This window comes from Haliotis rufescens, unplaced genomic scaffold, assembly GCF_023055435.1.
Source record: "Haliotis rufescens isolate VD_foot unplaced genomic scaffold, xgHalRufe1.0.p SCAF_6, whole genome shotgun sequence".
In the NCBI taxonomy this organism is placed as follows: domain Eukaryota; kingdom Metazoa; phylum Mollusca; class Gastropoda; order Lepetellida; family Haliotidae; genus Haliotis; species Haliotis rufescens.
Window position 1 is genome coordinate 29,168,216 of NW_025964334.1, and position 26,112 is coordinate 29,194,327.

At 40.3% G+C, this 26,112-nt stretch overlaps 1 protein-coding gene and 1 long non-coding RNA gene across 4 annotated transcripts; one reads left to right on the forward strand and one right to left on the reverse strand.

Moving 5' to 3' along the window:
* The first annotated feature begins 347 nt into the window (after nt 1-347).
* Nucleotides 348-9,678, forward strand: LOC124141111. 2 transcript variants are annotated; one of them, XR_006862006.2, is made up of 3 exons: nt 348-389; nt 7,282-7,397; nt 9,560-9,678. It is a non-coding gene; the product is annotated as an uncharacterized LOC124141111 (long non-coding RNA). The 2 variants fall into 2 exon arrangements; XR_007218793.1 differs by lacking the exon at nt 348-389 and adding an exon at nt 3,296-3,392.
* On the reverse strand, nt 9,498-25,707 carry LOC124141054. Of its 2 annotated transcripts, XM_048386625.1 has the most exons (10): nt 25,619-25,707; nt 24,735-24,951; nt 21,601-21,715; nt 20,941-21,081; nt 20,304-20,495; nt 18,952-18,994; nt 15,149-17,905; nt 14,519-15,020; nt 10,336-10,444; nt 9,498-9,671 (listed from the first exon to the last, which is right to left on the reverse strand). In XM_048386625.1, exons 1-7 carry the CDS (start codon nt 25,662-25,664, stop codon nt 17,667-17,669), a joined length of 993 nt encoding a protein of 330 aa, XP_048242582.1. In that variant the 5' UTR covers nt 25,665-25,707; the 3' UTR covers nt 9,498-9,671; nt 10,336-10,444; nt 14,519-15,020; nt 15,149-17,666. The 2 variants fall into 2 exon arrangements, with proteins under 2 accessions (XP_048242582.1, XP_046364891.2); XM_046508935.2 differs by having other exon boundaries at nt 14,519-17,905.
* Between the last annotated feature and the right edge of the window lie 405 nt (nt 25,708-26,112).

The following is a 26,112-nucleotide window of genomic DNA, read 5'->3' on the forward strand; positions in this document are numbered from 1 at the left end:
TTTACTGATAACTAACCTTTGAGCATCAGTCGATCGAGCTGAATTGTGAACAATTGTAACATTCCCAGCAAGCGCCTCCGTGGTCTAGCGAAGAGAGCGTCTGCCCGGAGAGTGGTTGGTTGGTTGGTTTGTTGTTTAACGCCGCACTCAGCAATATTCCTGCTATATGACGGCGGTCTGAAAATAATCTAGTCTGAACCAGACAATCCAGTGATTAATATCATGAGCATCGATCTACGCAATTGGGATCGATGACATGTATCAACCAAGTCAGCGAGCCTGACCACCCGATCCCCTTAGTCGCCTTTTACGACAAGCATAGTCACCTTTTACGGCAAGCATGGGTTGCTGAAGACCTATTCTATCCCGGAATCTTCACGGGTCGGAAGGTGAGTGGTTCGATCAACAAAAGACGTGAAAAGATGGTACTTGTTTTTACCATGCCTGGCGTTCGGCATAAAAGGGGTAAAACAAGGACTGGTCGGCTAGGAGTACAGTACTATAGGCTTGTATACTGACCGTATCTTGTACAATATGCTTGTTTATTACCCATAGGAGTAGAAATATCCGAGTTCTAAAAATCGTTTGTGCAATAGTGCAAACATCATTTCTCGCGCACCAATCCATTGTTTCCGTCATGCGGGCGGCATTGTTTAATTCATTCAAATCTCATTGTGTCGTAAGGGCGGAATGACGTCACACTAGAAACGACGTCATAACTGAAGATTGTTGACGTCATTCGACACATTGTGGTGATGATCAGTGCATCTTTTTGAATGGGGGCTCAAAAGGATTAAGAAGTAATTGGTAATAAAGAAACTATTACACTCGCATATGTGTCATACTGATTTTACGAAACTCATGAATTCATGTATCAAAGTCGCTCTCGCTTGGGAAATACAAGAATTCTGACACTCGTTTCGTAAAATCAATATTACACACATGCTCGTATAATAATCTCTATGTACTGACAGTATGCTTGTCAACTGACCGTATTCTGTACAATATGTTGCAATACTCACCTTATCCTAAACACTATGCGGGTATTCTGACCTCTTCTTGAGCCGTGTGCTGGTATATTGACCTTATCTTATATACTATGCTGACTCTTGTCTTGTAAAATATGTTAGTATTCTAATCGTATCCTGTACAATATGCTCTTATTATTTGGGGGTTAATAAATGCTACAAAACATTATTGATTTATGTACACAACATACCCTTCACATTATTCTTTACAAAACCCAACAGTGACCTATATAGCAAAGTGTACAAATGACCCACATAACGAAGTAACAAGTGCGACAATTCTGAAATGTTTAACAAAAACATTTAACAAAAGTGAGAGAATCAGTATGGTTTTACGCCGCTCTTAGCAGCATTCCAGCAGTATCACTACGTGATACACCAGACTTGAGCTTCACATATTGTACCCATGTAGAGAATTGGACTCGGGTCTCGTGACCAGCGAACGCTTTAACCACGAGACTACCTCACCGCCCCTCAACAACTAAGAAGGGTCACGTTTACTGTCGTTTTCCGTATTTGCAGTGAAAATACATAGACAAATTAAATGGGATTTATTTCAACTACCGTAACGTACTTTGCCTATTTTCTTAACTTCCTCCTGATTGTGATCCTTGGATCGTGAGTTTCACGAAATAAGGCGTTAAACGTAATCAATTACTCACTCTTTTTATTTCAATATTGAATGGCCTTTTGGGGATTCCGGGTTAGATTAGATATAGCCGGGCCCTGTTCCACAAGGCGATCGTAGCGCAACGACAGTCGTAAGTCTATGTTATGGTATGGGTGTTACGAAACCATTAGAGTTACTAAAGCTTTGTGGAACGGACCTCTGGAATATTGCTGAGTGTGGCGTTAAACAATATCGAATGTTGCACCGGTGGCGCAGTCGAATAATGCGTTGCACAAGTTGCGTCCCTTATCATGCCAAGGATCTGGTGGTAGGTTCGAATCCCAGATTCTCACTGATTATGATCATTGCTTTATACCCATGTTAATGGGAAAACTGTTCGACCTGTGTCACTTTAAGATTTTATTTCAACTGTCAGGCTGTGATATAACCGAATAAGTGTTCAATGAGGCTTTGAAACTAACTTATTCAATAAACACTTTTGTTTCAACCTTATAGTTGATGACAGTAAACACTCATGGCAAAACGTGGTCAGATGGTTCAATAAAGGTGTCGGTGGGTCGGTGACTATACTGCCTTACATCTTGCGATATAATTATCTGTTGATATCATAAAGTATGTGCCCTTTAGATATGTGGAGTGGGGCGTCATGTCACGTGATTTAAGGTCATGTGATAGATCACCATTATCATCGAATAATGAGTGAGTGAGTGAGTTGGGTTTAACGCCGCTTTTAACAGTATTCCAGTTATATCACGGCGTGTCAGCTTAATGTGGGAGGAAAGCCCGAAGCGATTCGAGGTCTCAGACGTTTACCACTTCGGTGAAACCCACGAGCACGGGCAGGTGCTGCCACACCTAGAAACATAATCGGGGCGAACCGGGATTCGAACCCACAATCATAGGTTTCTGACGTGCCCAAGGGACGCAACTCTGCACAGCGAATCGCGGCGCCTTAGACGCCTGGGCCACCCGTGCCCCCAATCGAATAATAATCTTAGGCTTGATAAAATAACTTTCTTGTTTTTTTTAAATATTTTTAAGTACAGTTACTAGTGAGTTCCTCGCAGCCAGGGACAAGCAGAGTGTCATTATTACGCATCGTCATTGTCATAGACCGCCGACCAAGTTGTCTGAATATTACCAGGCATTGCAAGAGGAGTAGGCCAGACTCCCACAAATCGCCATTTGGAGACTCATAAGCAGTATGCCTCCTCGAGTGAATGAATCTTTGACAAATCGTGGCAGTATTAAACACTACTGATTCAAAAACGTCAACTTTGAAATTTCCCATCTTTTCCCTGTCGTTCTTCAAGATCGTCGGCCGTCTTACACTGTAAATGATCAAGTTCTTTACGTGATATGTTTAAATAAGAAAGATATGTGTATGCTTGGATCACGGACAGTTATTCAGCACTTCCCATGCAGCGATTATTATGGACAAGAAAATTATATGAGTTAGTTGGGTATACATTATTATCACAACGTGGGGACACCAGATATGGCATTACACATTGTACCAATGGCATTATACGGGGGGATTGAACCCGGGCCTTCAGCGAGACGAGCCAACCCTATAACCACTAGGCTATTCTACGGCCACAGTCTCTCTGTACACTCGGACCGAGAGTGTGACGAAGGTGTCACGCGCTGGAAAGGAGCTTGATGTTTCACAAACACTACAGTATTTGTTTTTAACAATCCAGCAACAGTCCTCGCAATTTGAAGCAGTAAATGTAAGAATGTTGTTTTGGAGAATATATTTATGACATTGGGGTATATTTTGCACAGTACATTTTGCGTTGACAAACTATGATATGTTTTTAAAGTTTTAAAAATACTAAAATAACTTTGTCAGGCGGAACTATTTCACATTATCAATGTCATGTGTGTGTGACTGAAACATTATTATTATCATTAAAGAACGTAGTTTCAACGTAGGTAGGGGAACAAATATGATGTTATATATGTGTTACAATAAATTGCTAAATGTATGTTTTAATTAATGTAAAGTGCAGTGTAGTTGTATGAAATATTGTACAGCCATCTGAATGATTCATGGGGGATGGGGTGGGGCAGATTGGGTGATTAGAATAATCTTCTCTCCCCCCACCCCACCCCACCCTGTGTTATATTTAATGTATATATTTGTGTTAAATTTCGCGCACAATATGTTATATTTATATCATAAATTGTCAATTTATTTGATTGTGGTAATTTTCATTTTAGAAATTGTGTATTTTCCTCCCATTTAATTGTAGTGGAAATTAGGGAATGTCGAAGGTAACAGCTTTACAATACAGACTGTACTGTCAAGAGTACTATGAAGGTAGAAAACCTCTGACTGAAGCCAGTATTAGCTCGGGAGGAAAACCCCTCCACTTGTTACTGCCCTTATCCTAGGCTGAGATAAGAGTGACATTAATGTTGTTTCCACATCAGAATTATATTCACTGCAAAAAATCAAATCAGAACATACAACTTGAAAGTCTCATTCGGCCACAATTGGCTGTACATCGAATGTGTCCTTTGTGAAGACATCCTCAAAATCTTTGAGTAGGTGCACTAATCGTGACAAATCCCACACACACCTATAATAAATCGCCTGTACCTGTAGCCAACTAGCTGATTTTCAGTAACAAAATTGTCACTAGTATTTACCACTGCATATAGATCTAATGCAACATTCTAACACTGAGCATGAAATCATCACTGTTGGTGATTGGTCCTGTTATCAGTGGAATTTAAGTCACCTCTGCTATAGCCATAACATATTCTATTACTATCATAAACTGGGACATTTGTTATTTCCAATTTGAGGTTTTTTACTGACAGTGCCCTTGCATCAGACTTGGGGCTAAATATGAAATCTTGAAGTATTAACATTTTAATTGTGGGCTGAATACATTAAATTGAGAAAAATATTTTTATATATATTCGGGATCAGACTACTTTTTTAATATAATCTCAGCACTCTCACAAAATGTTCGGCCCCTTAATATATTAATATTTGCACAATTGTAAGACACTTACTACTTTCCCTTAAATAAGATAGACAGACAGATAGACAAATTTATTCGGTACTTCAGGCCACCGGCCCATAATACAATGGAAATATACTGTGTATATATGTGCATGCTGAGTAGATTTAATAATGATTTACCGTTCAACACTGTGTTCGAATGGTCATGACTTGGAAGAGAAATTTACCTAAGCTTTTTATAATTTGTTCGTTTTCAGCTGACATAAGTCTTATATTCTCAATAGAGGGAGGGGTAACGAGACGCTTCGGAAAAGAGTTTCTTCTTGCTCTAGAATACTGGTCACAAATCATAAGAACATGGAAATCATCTCCAACATGGTTATGTCCCTTCGAAAAACAGAAAGTGCAGACACGTTCATTATATGGGATGTTGTTGTGAGGCCCCAGTTCAACAGCAAGTCTGAAATCATTACACCGGAACATGGCTTGGCCTATGTTCGAAAGAAGACATATCACAAGTGATATATGATTTCACATTTAGTAATGACTTGAACTGTGAGTAGTAATTTCATTTCGTTGATGATGTCATGGAAAAGTGCCAATATCGAGTGAGGCAGTCGTAAAATCTTCGTTTAAAATCTGCCATGAAATATTGAATATTACCAATGTCTTGGCGTAGCCAAACAAAACCAAATCCAAACTGGAATAAAATCATTCTTATATGTGATGCCCATGTAATTTTACCATTATCATCAAGAAATTTTAGTATTTAATAAGCTTGGATGGGTAGCCTCTGTTGTTCCATCTGAATTAGATTAGTACCATGTCGTTATTGGTGAATTTATTTACTTTCAAAAAGGATTTGCAGAATCTGTTATGGACACTCTCAATAATGTTACAGTAGCTGGTTCCCTAGATCTTTAATCCATAACATAGGATTGGTGAATTCATAGCATCAAAAATAATATACTTACTAAATAAGTTAAAAGACTCCTGTAAGTGTTCAAATGGTTTAATTTGCCATACTGACTTCAGAAAATGCGTGATTTCATAACAAAACCATGAACATGCCAAAATGTCAATTTACAAATCAATAGCGTGTGTGTCCACCTCTAGTTGCGATGCAAGCAACACATCTTCGTCTCATGGAATGGACCAGGCGTCGCACAAAGTCCTGTGGGATATCTGTCCCTATCTGCTGGAGCATGTTTCGAAGTTCCTGGAGACTCTGTGGAACACGTGGTTGACGTCGAAGGCGCCGATCCATCTCATCCCACATGTGCTCGATTGGTGAGAGATCAGGGGAGCGAGCCGGCCAGGGGATGACATTCACGTTGTTTTGTTGAAGAAAACCCTGAACAAATCGAGCAATATGAGGCCGGGCGTTGTCATGTTGAACGGTAATGCCTGGGCCATGACGACGCAAAAACGGTAGAACAACAGGGTCGATGATCTCGTCGCGGTAGCGCTGTCCATTGAGATTTCCCTCTACCACTATCAAACGGGTCCTCTGTCTTGCTGCCGCTCCCGAACTGATCTTCTTCCTTGACACAATGATTGACGTAACGTTCACCTCGACGTCTTCACACTCGAATCCGTCCATCGCTGTGGCTGAGGTGAAAACGAGACTCGTCAGTGAATAGAACTTGTCCCCACTGCATGGCCGTCCAGCGTAGACGCTGTCTGCACCACTGTAGACGTGCTTGACGGTGGTGTCCTGTCAAAATGGGACGTCTGGTGGGTCTTCTGGTGACAATCCATGCACATCTGAGGCGACGATGTACGTTTTGTGAAGATATTCGTCGAAGGCCAGGGATGCTTCTTGCAGTCACTGTTGCTGGCTGGAATCGATTTCGTAGGTGTGTTGTTCCGATCCAGTTGTATTGTAGATTATTGGTTACGCATGGCCTGCCACTCCGAGGATGGTCTCTGACTGCATTCGTCTGTTGCCAACGTTGCCATAAACACCAAATGGTGTTTCTGTGGCCGTTAAATTGTCTTGCAACATCACGTTGACTCGATCCTGCTTCAAGCATACCAATGGCTCGCAGACGCTCATTTTCGGACAGGCGTGGCATTTCGTGATGTTGAATAATTGCGTAACTTTGTTGTTTTTCTGATTGGTTGTTGTCAGCACGATGCTAAACAATGCATATGGAATCCCGTTAACGCACATGTTTTTATACCCATTCGTGGGTAGTGAAATGCATGGGGCTTGCATAAAAGTCAACTTTTGCATGGAATGCATGCTTTTCTGTAGCAGTTGCGTTTCTGTGACTTGATTCCATACATGTACTACAATATTGAAAACCAAACTTTACTTGTTTGAAAAATACTCTAAAATATTGGTGTCACAGGAACTTTTGTTGTTGAGAATATGACAACTATCAGTCTTCTATCAATGGTCATTATAAATAGGTTATTTCCAATAGATCAATTATCAATCATAATGATCTGTGTATTTTTGTATGAAGAATATTATTTCCAAAATACATTAAGATGATGATGATGATGATGATGATGATGATGATGATGATGATTAGAAATTTCATTGTCTTATCCCTTCCATATATAAACGAACATATATAATAATTGTTTAAAAATATATATAAATTACAGTTTGTGATTTAATGTTTATACAGGAGTTGGACCAGCACCAGCACTAATCAGCCCAGTGACCAATGCAGTCATTGATATGGTGAACTGGTGTGTCTGGCTAAATTGACACAACAATGCTGCTGATGCCACCTCCTGACAGGTACATTTGTGATATGAGATACATTATTATGGTTCTGTTCTGATGTACAAAACCTTCCAAATGGCGTGCTGGTTTTCTTGGGGGAATTAGTCAGTAAAGAGCCGGAGTCACAGGAGACTAATTACAATTTTATTCACAAGAAACAAGAATAATTTACAATATATTAAAATATAGCTGAAGGCGCCACAGAGAGTGGGCTGTGGGAGAAAGGTCTGCTTGGTATGAGCGTCAAACCCCTTCTGCCTAACATCTTGCATGTCTATCTATTAAGAACAATAAAAAGGAATAGGATTGGTTGATTGGGGTGTGCCCTATGGTTATAAATGGATGGACAGAGGGGAATACTTAATCCTGTTTGACTGGCACTAATCTTTCTTTTCTTTTTTTCTTTTTAAAAAAATATATCTTTAGTCACATTTCAAATAAAATACAATGTGTAGCATTTCATCAATTATACATTATTCAAAAAACAATCCCTTTACGTCAAACTTTCAAAACCTTTTGCAAATATAGACAATCATAAAATATCATATCGTACTAGCATTCTTTGCTAGGATTGAAAAGTCTGTGGAAGGAAGACCAGAACTGAAAAAAAATCTGTATAATTGCAATTTGAGAATCATATTGTAGTATCTAATAACTTCACGTTGAATATATTTCAAGTTTAGCTGAAAACCCTTTCGTGATTGTTTAAAGACAATAAATTTGATAAGTAATATAACTGCATTGAGAGAGTTGTTATTCTTCCCCTTAAATCCAGATAAAATATTCTCTTTACAGAAGTCAAGTCTTCCTTCCACAGATGTTTTTAACCAGCTGAGAACAAGCTCCCACATGTGAGCAACATATTCACAATCATAACATGCATGTACAATAGTTTCACTATATAAACCACAGAAGTTGCAACTTGGTGAATCTTTATAACCAATACTATGTTAGTATTTATTTAAAGGTAATATGTAGTGGATAATCCTAAACTGAAACCATCTCAGTTCTACACTCTGTGTACACCTTGTTGCCATCAAATTAAACCCCACCCACTGTTCATCAGTAAATACTTTCTGTAAAGTTTCTTCCCACTTAAGCATTCCCTGACATTTTATGATATAATCTTGCTTTCCATACGTTCATTTCCCTTTCAATTTTTTCAAATTTATCTGTATAGTTTAAGTCAATAAGTCTTCCAAATCAAATAGAAAAATTAATTCCCAATAATTTAAACGTTATAGGAGTCCAGTCAAGATTCTAATCTTTACAGAGCTTATATCGTGATCTCTTTTTTGAACCAATCCATATCAATTTGGTTTTGTCAGGGTTAACTTTTCATCCTGAAAACCTAGCAAAAAAGTCGAACTGGCACTTATCTTGTTGACATATTTACTGGGTGCTTGGAAAGAGATTATGGTATCACTATAGACGAGCTATGCGGCTAATCCTCAATGAGTCTAAATTGAAGTATTTTCTGAATGTTATTCTAATATAGGTGATGACAGATTTACTTAAATAAAATAGTTCAAAGGTAATCTATAAAACTATGTACATATATCTATTGTCTTATTGGATATTATGTCTGGGAGATGGGAGCTTGTTACCTTAGACTAGTTTTTATCTAAAAGCTTTAGATCTATTAAACTATGTAAACATAACTTTTGTCTTATTGGATATTATGTCTGGGAGATTGGATCTTGTTACCTTATGCTAGTTTTTATCTAAAAGCTTTAAATCTATTAAACTATGTAGACATAACTTTTCTCTTATTGGATATTATGTCTGTGAATTGGGATCGTAACTTTTGTTGTGTTGAATATTATCTTTGGGAGATGGGTTTACCTTAGGGTAGCATCTATAAAAAAAACTGAACTGAACAGCATCTATTAAAAAAACTGTAACTGAACCTACTAATATTTTGTATTTTTCCTGGACCCTAATATGTATTACTTGCTGTTCTATAAATATATGAAATTTTGTATAAACGTTACACCATGAATAACTTATAAAAGCCCTTGCTATGGATGTAATTATTATATGAAAATTTAGTATAAATGTATATCAGGATAATATCAAGACCTCATTATAATAACACAAAAACAACAGGTTTGCTGAAATTGAAAAGAACATTTATATGAAAATTACAATCAAAACTTTAATATTTTCTGTTGCAGGGAGATTTATGACACCGCCATGACAGATCCACATCCGGAACCAGAAGGAGCCAACATGTATACCGAGGAGCCAGATGTCACAGGGTCCTTCACTTCACCAACCGTGGAAACTCTGTTGAAGCAAAAAAAAAGCTTGAAATTCAATGCCTCACTTTGAAAAAGGAATACCTTAAATTGAAAATCATGAAACTAGCTAAAAGTATCATACATGTTGTTTGGGGATTAAAGAATTATTTATATATTTGAATATTAAATGTCACAATACATACTAAGCCCCATGTTATGATACAACAGATTCTGGTAGAAAGACTATTGTGGAACATTTTTGCGAAATAGTACATTGCATTTAGAATATTGCATATTTAAGAGGGTGAGGGATAATTAAGATGATTAAAAACAAAAGATACGTTGCAAAGAATGTACTGCCGATACAAATTGGATTTATTTTGAGGAAATGTTGAAAATTAAAATCAAGTGAATATATTTATAAGTTCATGTGTCCATGTACAAACTTTAATAGATGATGAGCCACTGCATTGTCTTATCATATTTTCAATGACATTTGTTAACATAAATTCAAACAACCATGTCTGAAATAATTATGTAACTTAATAAAATCTTGTGTGCTTTTTTCAATCATTGCTTTCCTCTCTAGGAATTGTTATTTTATATATCTGATGTCATTTAGCTATGTTACATTTTTGTTTTGTTGAACTTATTTGTGTGCCAAATATATAGTGCACACAAAATAACTTTGTTGATCATAATATTTCTACCTTACAAGCCATTTCAGGTTTTAACCTGATTTCCCCATGGAGAACAGGAAATCTGCGTGTGAGTTGACCGATGGCCCTCTCAACGGTGCTCCTGGTTCTTTTGTGTGATCTGAAAAAAACATAACATATCAGAGTGTAATCTGTAACATTAATCTTCAACAGTTTTTAAAAAATATATATTTGTCCTTTTATTGATAACTGTCACTTGTTCAAGAAATAATTTTGATCATTTGAAAACAATATTTTGCACTTTAGATTATTTAGGAAATTCCTACTGGTAATGTTTATAAAAAATATTCCTAATTACCACAAATATTCATCATGTTTACCAAAACAGGACATGATTACTTGTACATTTAGAACAACTAACATATAATAATAGATGTTAAAATAAAAACATAAGGTTATCGTGTGAATAATAATCCGTAGTATTCCGGATTTTATCAAGACTTTTTTTGTAATTGCTTCGATTATCCAGACCAATTATTGCGTTTGTGCTCTATGAAAGAAAGATGGGCAAATATGTAATCGAGGTAGATACAAGGGAGATCACTCCACACCCTGTAATACGCGACGTTGGTAAATGAAGGCAACCCTAGCAACGGAAGGCATTGTCGCGCTATCCAAGGCAAAACACCGCCACGTTATTGACCATAAGATTGAAAAAACAGTAAAGCGAGCAAATACCATGGTTACCACTCGGAAATACCCCAAGAGAATGAGGGGTATTAGAACTAATAGATTACTTGAAGTACATGTGCCAATGCCTGCGTCTATGCCCAGACATTGTCTTGTGCTTGTGATAGTTATCAGTGAGATCTTGGCTTAGATTGGAAGCTGGTTCCCATGTGGTGCCAGAATATATTCCATTTGATTTGGTAGAGTTTGATATTGTTGATACTTTTGCAACGAATAATGCAATCTACAGGAAAGGTTTGCATGTCGTTTGTGTCCGCATTGTGTCACTGAGACTGGGTAGGTGTATCAGATGGAGGAGTGGAGGTAGTTGATGTATTGTCATGATCAATCATGTTTGACTGTGAGGGCACCGTGTTTGTATCATCAAGAACGTGTGGTGGATTTGCAGTGACCTGAGGCTCTGGGGAGGAGCACCTTGACTCATAATAAGCTTCAGGGCATTTGTGCATCGTGTTGCATGTCAGCATTTGCAGCACGTTCAGTGTATGCTTTCAATCTGTCAGCATGTATCAAAGACTTGTGGACTTTGCCAGTGTAAGAATGCTGAAGTTTGAATGTGTGATTTGGACCAAGTGTAGTGCTAATGAAAGGACCAGACCATTTGAGGGACAACTTGGGAGAATGACCTTTTTTAACTGTAGGATCTGTCATCAATACTCTGTCACCAACTGAGAAGGAAACAGGGCTTGGCTTTGAGATCCTGGCAGTCTATATTTAGTTCCTGACCGATTTGCATATTATCCTTGGCAATGGATTTGGCTACCTTAAGATTTTCCAACAGGGTTCAGAGATGGTTTTCAGCAGTTTTACCTATGGTAGGTTTTGGAAGTAAGGCAGTGTCAACAGGAACATATATTTCTTTACCGAAGAGAAGATAGTGAGAACAGCCAGTGGAGTGACATGGTGTTGAACGCATAGCCACCATGTCAGGGAATGAGTTCTGCCCAGTTGAATTGGTCAGCCTTTACGTAGGCTCTGAGAACTTGCTCAATGGTGCTGTTGCGGCGCTCACACATACCATTGGTGCAGGGATGGTAGCTTGATGCATAATAGTGCTTGATGTCAAGCAGCTCACAAAGCGTATTTACAAGCTTTGAAGTGAACTGACAACCTCTATCAGAAAGAAGGGTACAAGGGCCACCACAATGAGTAATGACTTCACTGAAGAGAATTTTGGCAACCTCATAAGCATCTTGAGAACGCATTGGAAATCCTTCAGTCCAACGAGAGAAAGAATCTACTACAAGCAAAACATACTTGTAGCCATCTTTGGTTTCAGGTAAGGGACCTAAAATGTCAATATGCATACCAGAGAAGGTGTCCTTAATTGGCATAGGAACCACAGGAGCAGGTTTGGCATTTGTCTGACATTTTGATCTTTGACAGATATCACAAGACTTGATGTAGTTTTCAATGTCCTGATACATGCCAGGCCAATAGTACTTAGCAAGAAGAGTTGTCCAGTTGAATCTCTACCAAGATATTGCATCTGCATTGGTATTTGATGTGCCAGGACTATGTACAATTTCAAAACCATATTCCTGTAGCATGAGGGAGCATCTACCCAAACGACCTGTTTTTGCCTTGATATTGTGTAGCCATGGGGGTGCTTTGTGATCTGTATGGTGCGTGAATTTGTTGCCTACAAGAAAAACTCTAAAGTGCCTAATACCTTCTACAACTGCCAAACATTCAAGCTAAGAAACCGCCTCTGTGGTCTAGTGGTAGAGTGTCCGCCCAGAGAGCGGAAGGTGCAGGGTTCGATCCCTGGCCTCGTCATACCAAAAGACGTTAAAAGATGGTACTTGTTGTTACCCTCTCTGGCACTTGGCATTAGGGGCTAAAACAAGGACTGGTCCGCTCGGAGTCAGTATACTCTGTCTCAGTAGGGTATTCTGTATCTAAGTGAGCTAGCACTATAAATCGGCATCAGTCCAGACTAATACAAGCAGCCACACAAACACACACACGTACATGCAATAATCTTGGACGCGACTTTAAACCCAATTTCACCTCACCTCACTTCCAGCTGAGAAACACACCATTTTCGTTCTGCTGGATGCAGTGACCTACCAACATAGCAAATGACACGTCCTCGACCCTCAGAGTGTTTTTGACCTAAAATGTACCCAGTAGATGTCTTAGATGCAACTGTGGTGAGAATGAAAGGATGAGTAGGATTTTGGTAAGCAAGAACTGGATCAGACGTTAGTTTTGGCCTAAGTGTGGTGAATGCATGTTGGGCTTTGTCTGACCATAGAAATTGTATGTCTTTCTTGAGAAGCTCATAGAGTGCAGATGCTATTCCTGAACAGCAGGAATAGCTTGCTTAGCCTAAAAAGTGCCTAACAATTATAAACGCTCTTTGGCTGAGGGGTTTGATTGACAGCTTCAATTTTGGATTGGTCGACTTTCACGCCGTCTTTGTTGAAAATGTAACCGAGGTACTGAACTTGTTTGGCTGCAAATTACATTTACTTGGTTTCAAAGTAAGGCCTCCTTGTTTTTAATTTTTTAAAATATACACTTCAAATAGGTCAAATGTTCTGAAAATGATTTGGAAAACAGGATGATATTGTCAACGTAGTTTACAATATACTTCCAATTCATTTCTTTCAAAGCTTCTGAGATTGTACTTTGAAATGCCATTGGAGCATTTTTAAGACCAAAGGGGAGGCGATTCCACTCAAAAACACCATCTGGAGTAATGAAGGCTGATTTGTATTTTGACTCCAGATTGAGTGTAATTTGCCAGAAGCCACTAGCACAATCAAGAACACTGAATATTTTGGCATGACTTTCTCCAACAGCATCAATAACATCCTCAAAACGAATCAAAGGGAAAATATGGACTTAGTGACAGAATTCTGTCAGCGATAATCGACTGCAAAACGAAAAGTATTGTCCCGTTGTTTAACCATAACCACTGGTGAATGCCATTCAGAGGAACTTGGCCTAATAATGTTAGCATCCAACAGTTCTTTGATCTGCATAGAGCATTCTTTACGAATTTAAGCACTTTGACGGTAGAAGGGAAGTCGGACTGGCCTGGCCTCACCTGTCTCTATCTTGTGTTGGTGTAAGTGTGTTAGACCAGTTGTGTGCAAAGACAGATTTTTGTGTTTGTAGGAAATAGAGTAGCTGTTGTTTCTGTTCAGGTGTAAGATCAGATTCATCGAAATCAAAGGAGAGATTACATGCAGATATATTTCGTGAATGTTGGGATGAATGTTCCTGCATTGGCTTGTGGTAATGGCCTGAACATAATACATTGATATGATGTGATGTAGGCTTTATGTGACCTAAAGTGTTAGAAGTGTTCTGTCTGTGAACTGAGAATCAGGCGCGAGTCCCTATTGCCAAGGAGCTCTATTCTGTGAATTATGAGCTCTCATGCAAACATTGTAATGAAGTCCTACCCTGTTACAGTATGAGCAAATTGTTTGACAGTGTGGGCATGCAGAACGATTTGAGCAATACATACCACAACCAATCTTTGCTTGAGGAATGGAGGGGATGTGAAGCGGGGTCGTTTTTTATGTTGTTCCTACTGGCTGTAGCGACGTTGTTGTTGGGCCTGGTGAAATGGAGGTGGCAGTTGATTAGACAGCCGTGGTTGTTGCTATTGCTGTTGCTGTTGATATGAGGGCTGGGGAGCTGGAGAGGCAGCCTAGACAGGTGGGGCCTCAGTCTTCGAGATTAGGGTGGCAACCAGACTGGAGAGGTGGTAAACTTTTGCCATCATGTTGACCTCTGATGACTGCATGATCACCAGTGCTTTCTGGGCCAGCTCTGCCTGGTGACGGACCTCCTGTGGATTTGTGGGCTCTTTGTTACATACCCACTGACGGATGTTGGGTCGAAGGCTATTTACAGCTACGGTCACAATGACAGATGCTGGCAGCTTCAGGTGGATGGTTGCTGTCTCAACCCGGGTGATGAAGGTGTTGATGGATTCCTCCTGTTCCTGGGCCAACTGTAACAAACTGACATCAAAGGCTGATGATTTTATAAATCTTTTGGTGAAGGCTGCACCTTCAAGGTAAAATCAGACGACACTTCTTCTCATCATTGTAAGAGAAGAAATTAGAAAAAGTAAACAAAGTCATCCCACCACATTTGGGCATTCTCAGTTCCTGAGAACTGTGGTAGTTTGATGTGCGGCATGGGTGTTGACATCTGGCTGGTCGAGGGTACTGATGAGGATGGTGGAGATGTAGAGGAGTAGGCTGCTGTTGTGGAAGCGATTGATGTGGTTGTAGCAGGTGACACAAGGATCGGCGATGATGGTGACCGTGAGACTGGAGCTTGATGAAGCAAACTGGTCAGGAGGGACCTTGGCTCAGGCCTGCACAGCTTCTCTCGGTTGTTTGAAGGGGTGGTTCCAGGCATCTAGAATTTCTTATTCAAACCGTCTCAATATATAGAATAAGCCTTGGGGAATTATCTCGGGATCGGGCACCACCTTCAAAGAAACCAAACAAAGTGTCTATGGCCAGCTCCTTTATTGGGGATTTCTCGACAGTCAACAATTCACATTTAAAATAAGAAATATTTTTAGATATAAAGTACAAAGTCATATGGAACATTTACAGTTTTCATAAAAGAAGCAGTGATCACAGTAGTGTGTGATATTATACAATGATTATATATAAGAGTGTAAGTTTTATGATATACAAATGTATCATGTATCAAGTGATAAACCAACCAATTACTAAGAACAATATTAAAGTCAGTCTACAAAGATACCTATGAACAAAGCTTACATAATCTTATGTGAAACTTATTGTCAGCCACTCCTTATTATGATAACGCCTTTCAAAATGGTACTTCCTTTAGGTATATCCTATTTACGTATAAACCTTGTTAAACCCAATATCAGTATCAAATGTACGCGGATTTAAATATTAATAACAACATGCGTTGGCTGTAACTTCTGAGCATATATCATTCATTTTTCATGCTGGTATATGTTATACTTGAGGGTCATATCTATAGTTTATCTAGACTACCGCAGCAAACAAACTGTATCTGATAGCATCCACATACACTGAGTTAACGGGCCCATTAACAAATGTCCATTCACATTACTGAATGGTTATAATATATGGATATATGTACATTTTAGGTATTGCTCGTAATGTAGACATGTTTGCTGAAGCTGTCTTACAAATGCATTGTGCTCAGACCTATGTAAGTTTCAAGAAAGTTACCTATATTATTTGTACATTGTTTGTACAGATTAACTAAATGATTACATGATTACATTTAAAGCAGTCAGGATTCTGTTTATGAACAATAAATACATGCAATGTATGGTTCATCATAGAATCCTTACATTAAAAGATAATGTACATAACCCGTGTGATATAAATGGTCTGATCAAAGTGAGGTAGTTTGTCTGCATTTACACAACTTTTTCACATATACAAAATAACTGAGTCACACTAAAATATCAATATGTGGATAAAATACACAGCTTGCTACCACGACACCCAATTGTTAACAACCTTTTTCCGACTATACGAATGTTGTTGATATCGGAACATGTTTGATATACAATATATGCTATACCGTGGAGTTAATACTTCAACGATGATTTTGTCTAAACCTAATGCACATACATTTGACAGATAAGTCCGTTAAATAAATAAAACCCAATTAATATTTGCCCTTATACATGGTCAATAACATGAGATTAAATACCTTTACAGCTGATAATACTGCTCCATTTACGTTACAAATTATAAAACAATTTAAATTATAAATTTAGGGAAATAGTTAAGTGAACATGCCTTACCAAACAAAACAAAACAAAGTGTCAATGGCCAGCTCCTTTATTGGGGATTTCTCGACAGTAAGGTATCCCCGGGGCGAGCCAGTATATATATACTCCAGACACCTTGAATGGTCACGAATGTACTGCATGTTCAATTATCAACCTGCGATGACTAAAGCAGACACACAACAGTTATTTTAGCATCAATTGGACAAGATTCAATCTGATGGCGGCAGAGGCTGTGTTCGGGTGGAGAGAAAGAGGTAGATTATTTGAACTCCTGGCTGCTAACAGTACACACGGCCGCCAATATGTCCTTGTCTGGGGCTCCTTGGAGCATACTTGAACGTTTAGACTTTTTATAATCGTAGTTCTAGCGTCGCTTTTTAAGGGGTCCTGCATTCGGCACAGATAAATAGGAAGCACGCGTTTTGGCAAACTAGAACCGCTTAATTTAAGAAATGAATTATTCTTATGAAAGTTGTATGTGTAATATGTGAGGAACGTTCGATACATAGACGTTTACCACTTTGACGAAACCCTTGTGCACGGGTACAGTATTGACAAACCTTGACACCTAATCGGGGTTATTTAGGATTCGAACCCATGCGGATAGGTTTCTGGTAAACCTAAGTGAGGCAACTCTGCACAGCTAATAGAGGTGCCTTTGACAACTTGATCACCGTGTCCACTTGAACGTGTGAGAATGCTTCATAAACAGACATATTTGACTTTGATCTCTGAAACATTGCTGTTGGGGACTTTTCAGGAAGGATTTTCCAAATATTTGAACAGGAACAGATCTATTTCCCAAGCTGGATTTCTAAGATAGTTCAAATACATGGGGACATTTTCATTTGGTCCATCGTCTGCCAGGAGAGCGGAATGTCTTACTGGATGGCGCTGACATGTTATATTTTAACTCTACAAGAGGAAGGGGTATCTTATTTTGGTCGATGACGTAGGTGATGTCCTGGGTGTAGCCCTGTAGAGTGGAGATGAGAAAGGCGGAGGTTACTCCCTGCGCGAACTGGTGGTAGGAGGGGATGGCAGAGGCGTTACCCCCCACACACGTCTTGGTATCGATGCAAACTGTGGAGAAACAGCAACATTAGAGGTTGTTTTGTCTTTGTTTGGTGTTTAACCAGAAATATTCCAGCTATAGCGGCTTGTAGATCAAGTCTGGACCAGACAACCCAGAGATTGATAATGTGAACAACGACCCACGCTGTCTAGGCACAGAGACACGCAATAAGCCAAGTCCCCATACCTGACCATACGATCCACATTGGTCGCTTCTTACGAACCGCATACGTTTCTGGGGACCTGTTTTTTTCTATCACGGAATCCCCGCAGTGTTGTTTCAGAGGATGCAACCAAACTCACAACAGTGAAACACCGTTCATCTGGACGGTGCCCTTTCCAAACGAAATAGTCCACATTAATGCATTTCTGAAGTTTTACGGCAATATTTAAGCCATATTATATATCGACTAATTCCTAGTAATTATTCGTTATTTCCCATTCTCGTAATTCATACCTAACCCTTCAATAATGGAATCTCTTAAAACGATTTTCTCCTCCTCACAGCGTTACATACATGAAGCCGACATTTCCTTCATGTTTCACTATTTCAAGACCGCCTCCGTGGCCGTGTTGATAAAGCACCGCCCCGGTGAGTGGAAGGTCGGCGGTTCGATCCCAGGCCGCCTCATACATAAAGACATTTAAAGATGGTACTTGTTGTCATCCTGACTGGCGCTCGGCATAAGGGGATAAAACAAGGACAGGTCGCAGCCACACACACACACACACACACAGCCATACACACCCTCACACCCTCACACACACACACACACAGCCATACACACCCTCACACCCTCTCACACACACACACACACACTCTCTCTCTCTCTCTCTCACACACACACGGACACACCACACCACACACACACACCTTCTCTCACACACGGACACACCACACCACACACACGCGCGCACACGCACACACATACACACACACACACGCACGCACGCACATACGCACACCCACACACATACACACACGCACACGCACGCAGGCACGCAGGCACGCAGGCACGCACTGTTATCTGTTTGTGTCACGTTATCACACTTACACGTGCGAAAACCAATGTCCAAGATGTCACAGTGACCAAAGTTCTGTAAAAAAGCAAGAAACAAACACTTTAATATTTTCGTGGTGCTTGTATTTTATTATGAGAGACGAATATTTTTTCAGGCCTAGAATAGAGTAGTGTAACTAAACTGCCCAAAGAAAGTATACACTTGAAAATTGGATTTTACCAAAACACTACAAACGTTATCAAAACGTTACTAGGCTGAAAACAGTCGCAGAAACACTGCACACGTGAGATCCAAAACACAACAAACAACAGAACAGAATCTGTTTCTCCTTGTCTGGCCAATATCACTTGTTATCAGATAATATAGACATCTTGCTATTGACACAACGCTTCAAATACCACAGAATTTGGAATTATAAAATATGAATATTTTTTCATACCCGTATGGAACACACCAACATCGAATAAACATTTTCTGTTTGATTATATGTTTTAGCCACCATCAAACATGGGTGTGTACCTTCATTTGCGCGGCAGTTTATATTTCCATGGGAATGAGTGAATGGATGCGGTTTGTAGTATTCTAGCTTTATATACCGTAGCCTTAAGCTATAGAACCTGGGCCTGGAAAACCATTCACTAAACGCATAAAGTGAATGATCCGCGCCGTCGGGAAACACTATCTCACTATCAAGCCAGCCTGTAGCCACCCGTTCATCATTATAGACGACTATTACGACAAGCGGGGCGGTGGGGTAGCCTTGAAGTTAAAGCGTTCGCTTGTCACGCCGAAGGCCCGGGTTCGATTCCCCACATGGGTACAATGTGTGAAGCCCACTTCCGGTATCGCCCGCCATTGTATTTATGGAACATTGCAAGAGGCGGCGTAAAACCCAACTCAATCACTCACTCACTACTCGACAAACACTGACTCCCCTGCAATCTTCGTGGACTCTTATCCAAGTGTTGTTTCACACATCGGACCCGGGCCTTCGGCATGACAAGCCAACGCCTCCACCACCTGGCTACCCTTATGCGCTGCCCGATCCGCAAAGCGATCTCATTAAAATCAGATCTTAGTTCTCGCTACCGCGAAACAAAGATCTGAGGACATCCCATTAGGGGTCACGTCAGAACGACCTTTCATCCGACCAATCAGAGCGTCGCTTACAAGATCATGAAAGTGACAGCCGGGTTGTGATTTCTGATCATGCAACCTCGAAAATTTTAACACGGGTCATTCCAAACGATAGTTACGGGCGATAATATATACTTTCGACAGATCGCTTTGTGGAGCGGGGCCCTGCATGGTAGTAGGAGATGTGGTAGTAGTAGTAGTAGTAGCAGCAGCACCTAGGAAAGTGAAAGACATTGAGCTGCATCACCTTGACGTTCATGAGGACTTTGGGCGGTTCCCCCCACATGCTGTAGAAGTGGTCGAAGCCGAAACCAGGGATGATGCACGGGACGACGGTCCCACGCTTTGTGGACAGCTGCGTCCCCGTGATGAGGGCGGGGAGGGAGTAGTTGGTCGGTGTCTTGAACTGAAAACTGAAGGGCTCCCAAAACACGACACTCTGAAACAATGGTTAACATCAGCGTATTATGACTATCATTAATTTGTTACATGAGAAAATATTACTTGTTTTGGTTTTGTTGTTTAATGCCGCACTCAGCTATATGACACCGGTCTGTAAATAATCGAGTCTTGACCAGACAAACCTGTGATTGATATCATTGGCATCGATCAACGCACACGGGAAACCAAGTCAGCGAGCCTGATCACCCGATACCATTAGTCACGTTTAACGACAAGCATGGGATGCTGAAGACCAATTCTAAACATGCCGTTGGTGTAAACAGTGTTATAATTATATGACGGCGACAGGTTGTAGCCGTTTACCAATTTGGTGAAACCCAAGAGCATAGCTATGGTGCGGACAAACCTCTGTTTAACTGACAAATGTGACATAGTGCTTCTTATGTAATCCGATTGGTGTTTAGTTTCTATGAACGCGGTACCTGGAAATGGGTGTGGTTCCTCTCCACCATCTTCAACATAGCGTCCGCCCCGGCGGAATGACTGAGAAGCGCGGCATGCTCCCACCTGCTGGCCACGCCCGGCGCCACGCCCTGGATCAACCCCTGTAGATTGGACTTCATCTGGAGATATATATAGGACATGTTCATGTGGAGCTTCCGCAGATTCAGTTTGAAGTTCAATGACGTTTAAATTTGCACGGCGGTCTGTAAGTAATCAAGTCAGTACCAGACAGTCCAGTTTTTGACATTATGAGCATCGATGTAAGCAGATACGATGACATGCATCAACCAAGTCAGCCTGATCCCGATCCCGTTAGTCGCCTCTTACGACAAGCATGGGTTGCTGAAGACCAATTCCAACCCGGATCTTCACAAGGCAGAGTAAGCATGAGCAGGCATCGTGTGTCAATGTACGCGCTGTCGATTTGTTCATTGTGATATTACTGTTAGAATATATAAGTCTAGCGGAAGTGCGTTTACTCATCAAACCGAAGACCCGGGTTCGATTCCTCACACGAATAACGATCTGCACAGTGTGAGACCCATGCTTGTTGATATGGATGTCAATATGACTGTTATGGGGCCACTCCTATATTGATAGAAAACTAAAAATTCGCTGAAGCCCAGACTGACACCTACCCAGTTAAACTGCTCCACGTACTTGTCCGTGATGAATCCCAGCTTCTCATTGATCTTCTCGTAACCTGGGTGATCACTTGCAGGCCAGATGTAGTCACTACCGACCACGATGAATCTACAGACAATTTAACATTACTGCATTCGGAAGTTTAGCTCCGCGTGGATCAGCGATGTGGTATAGTTGAGATATTTAATATTAACAACGCATACTAAGCTACAGAGTCGAGAGACCCACAATGAGCTACGTAGCTGAGATACTTGATATCACCTGTATGCCCTCGGGTACTTAGTTGAGATATTTGATATCCCCTGTACATCCACAGCTACATAGTTGAGATATTTGATATCCCCTGTACATCCACAGCTACATAGTTGAGATATTTGATATCCCCTGTACATCCATAGCTACAGAGTTGATATACTTGATATGCCCTGTAGACCCTCAGCTACAGAGTTGATATACTTGATATCACATGTACACCCGCAGTATAATTAGTTTAGATATTTGATATCACCTTACACCCTCAGCTTCATAGTTGAGATATTTGGTATCCCCTGTACACCCTCAGCTACATAGTTTAGATACTTGATATCACCTGTATACCCTCAGCTACATAGTTTAGATACTTGATATCACCTGCATACCCTCAGCTACATAGTTGAGATATTTGATATCCCCTGTACACACTCAGCTACATAGTTGAGATATTTGATATCACCTGTACACTCACAGCTACATTGTTGAGATACCTGATATGCCCTGTACACCCTCAGCTACATAGTTGAGATATTTGACATCCCATGTACACTCTCAGATACATAGTTGAGATACTTGATATCACCTTACACCCTCAGCTACATAGTTGAGATATTTGATAATCCCTGTATGTCCTCAGCTGCATAGTTGAGTTATTGACATCCTATGTACACCCTCAGCTACATAGTTGATATACTTGATATCACCTTACACCCTCAGCTACATAGTTAAGATACTTGACATGCCCTGTACACCCTCAGCTACATAGTTGAGATACTTGATATGCCCTGTACACCCTCAGCTACATAGTTGAGATATTTGATAATCCCTGTATATCCTCAGCTACATAGTTAAGATATTTGATATCCCCTGTACACCCTCAGCTACATAGTTGAGATATTTGATATCACCTGTACACTCACAGCTACATTGTTGAGATACTTGATATGCCCTGTACACCCTCAGCTACATAGTTGAGATATATGATAATCCCTGTATATCCTCAGCTACATAGTTGAGATATTTGACATCCCATGTACACCCTCAGCTACATAGTTGAGATACTTGATATCACCTTACACCCTCATCTACATAGTTAAGATACTTGATATCACCTGTACACCCTCAGCTACATAGTTGAGATATTTGACATCCCATATACACCCTCAGCTACATAGTTGAGATACTTGATATCACTTTACACCCTCGGCTACATAGTTGAGATATTTGATATCACTTGTACACCCTCAGCTACATAGTTGAGATATTTGACATCCCATGTACACCCTCAGCTACATAGTTGAGATACTTGATAACCCCTGTACACCCTCAGCTACATAGTTGAGATATTTGATAATCCCTGTATATCCTCAGCTACATAGTTAAGATATTTGATATCCCCTGTACACCCTCAGCTACATAGTTGAGATATTTGATATCACCTGTACACTCACAGCTACATTGTTGAGATACTTGATATGCCCTGTACACCCTCAGCTACATAGTTGAGATATATGATAATCCCTGTATATCCTCAGCTACATAGTTGAGATATTTGACATCCCATGTACACCCTCAGCTACATAGTTGAGATACTTGATATCACCTTACACCCTCATCTACATAGTTAAGATACTTGATATCACCTGTACACCCTCAGCTACATAGTTGAGATATTTGACATCCCATATACACCCTCAGCTACATAGTTGAGATACTTGATATCACTTTACACCCTCGGCTACATAGTTGAGATATTTGATATCACTTGTACACCCTCAGCTACATAGTTGAGATACTTGATATCACCTGTACACCCTCAGCTACATAGTGAGATACTTGATATCACCTGTACACCCACAGCTACATAGTTGAGATACTTGATATCCCCTGTACACCCACAGCTACATAGTTGAGATACTTGATATCCCCTGTACACCCACAGCTACATAGTTAAGATACTTGACATGCCCTGTACACCCTCAGCTACATAGTGAGATACCTGATATCACCTGTACACCCTCAGCTACATAGTTGAGATACTTGACATGCCCTGTACACCCACAGCTACATAGTTGAGATACATGATATTTCCTGTACACCCTCAGCTAAATAGTTGAAATATTTGATACTCCCTTACACCCTCAGCTACATAGTTGAGATATTTGATATTCCCTTACACGCTCAGCTACATAGTTGAGATATTTGACATTCCATGTACACCCTGAGCTACATAGTTGAGATATTTGATATTCCCTGTATATCCTCAGCTACATAGTTGAGATACGTGATATCACCCACCCACGTTGATCTACAGACTTGAGATACTTGATATGCCCTGTACAACCTCAGCTACATAGTTGAGATATTTGATATTCCCTGTACACCCTCAACTACATAGTTGAGATACTTGATATCACCTATACACCCTCAGCTACATAGTTGAGATACTTGATATCACCCATCCACGTTGAGCTACAGAGTTGAGATACTTCATATGCCCTGTACACCCTCAGCTACATATATTCTTGAGATAATTTAAATCACCCACCAACGTTGAGGTACAGCGTTGAGATGCTTGATATCAGCCACCCATGTTGAGGTACAGCGTTGAGATACTTGATATCACCCACCCATGTTTGGGTACACTGTTGAGAGACTTATTATCACCCACTCATGTTGGGGTACAGGTTTGAGATACTTGATATAACCAACCCATGTTGGGGTACAGTGTTGAGATACTTGATATCACCCACTAATGTTGAGGTACAGTGTTGAGATACTTGATATCACCCACTCATGCTGGGGTACAGTGTTAAGATACTTGATATGACCTACCCATACTCTATTACGGAATGAGTTGTTTAACATCACCTACCCATGCTGAGCTAAAGCGCCGACATACTCAGAGTAGAACCCGCTGGAAATGATGCCGTCAAATCCCGGGATGAAGAAGACGACACCGTAGTCCCCAGGGACGCTAGGGTAGTAGACGACGGCGTGGAGGGGGCTGTGGTTTTCGAGGCTGGTGATGACGAGTTTTCCAGTTGCCAACGTGCCCGGTTTGTAGGGATCACCGTGGTCGACATACATGCCTACAGTGTATACAGTCAGACACACGTGACCAGACAGAATAGTGGATCTGTTGTGATGACTATTTCACTATTATTACGAAGAGTGTGGCATGAAATTGCTGCAGGTTTGAGATGCCTACAACTTTGATGAAACCCACAAGCTTGGGTATATCACTGACAAACCCAAACATAATCTGGCGAATATGGGGTTCGAACATAAGATCATAGGATCCTATCACACCTAAGGCACATAACTCTGTGCAGCGCATTGCGACGACTGGGTTACCAATGCCCTTTTCAAAATATTGATCAGTATCAGTTATTAGATATGTTACGTTCAGACATTTGAAACAATACGTGAAACGATGTGTATCATTTCAGAATGATGTGGTCAATACATTTTAAAAATTTGGTTAACGAATCCTCAAAAATTCAAAATTTCAGGAATTTAAAAATGGAATGATTTATTTGTCCGCACTTGGTTAATTTGATTATTAAAAATTCAAATCTTGTCAGTCCAGCAAAGAGAAGCATCTTTAATGTTTTCTTCTTCCTGTTATTTCATTTCACCCAACCGATATTTTCTTAAATGATACATACCGGGTATTTATCTTAATGTCGACCACCGATCTAACTAAGTGATTAAATTAAGATGCCTAACTTGACGAGAACATTTTGAAAATCTCACCTTTGGCAATGGTGACGCATATGAAGAGCAGAGCGATCGACTTCATTGTTGATTAACGAGAGAAGAGTGTTTACTGTTTCATAGTTGATTGACCCTTTATCTCACTTGTATACGATAGGGACACGCCTCGACTCGACGCGACGCATTATATCGTCTAGATAACGTACTGTATCGCTGCATAGCATTGGTTAGCTTGTTCAGACCAGTGTCACGTGGTCCCTAGTCAGTGTGGTTTCTGGGCAAAGGTTCCAATGAAGTAGATTAATCAAAGTCCACATTAATGATCATCCTCGACTATACAGTGTTTTGATAAATACCGCGAATACCCGCGTTAGGATCATAAGCTCTTTAGCAACCCATGCTTGTTGTAAGACACGATTACGGGATCGGATGGTCAGGCTCGCTGACTTGGTTGATGCATGTCATCGCATCCCAATTACGTAGATCGATACTCATGATATCAATCACTTGCTGGTCTGATCCAGACTCGATGA

Bases quoted from the DNA above. Each gene is read 5' to 3' on its own strand.
- LOC124141054 (XM_048386625.1), bottom strand. From the start codon at position 25,664: ATGAAGTCGATCGCTCTGCTCTTCATATGCGTCACCATTGCCAAAG. The intron at 21,716-24,734 runs GTAGGTGATGTT...AATTGTCTGTAG, and splicing joins GGCGCTTTAGCTCAGCATGG to ATTCATCGTGGTCGGTAGTG. The intron at 17,906-18,951 runs GTAAGTGTGATA...GTTTCTCCACAG, and splicing joins GGACATTGGTTTTCGCACGT to TTTGCATCGATACCAAGACG.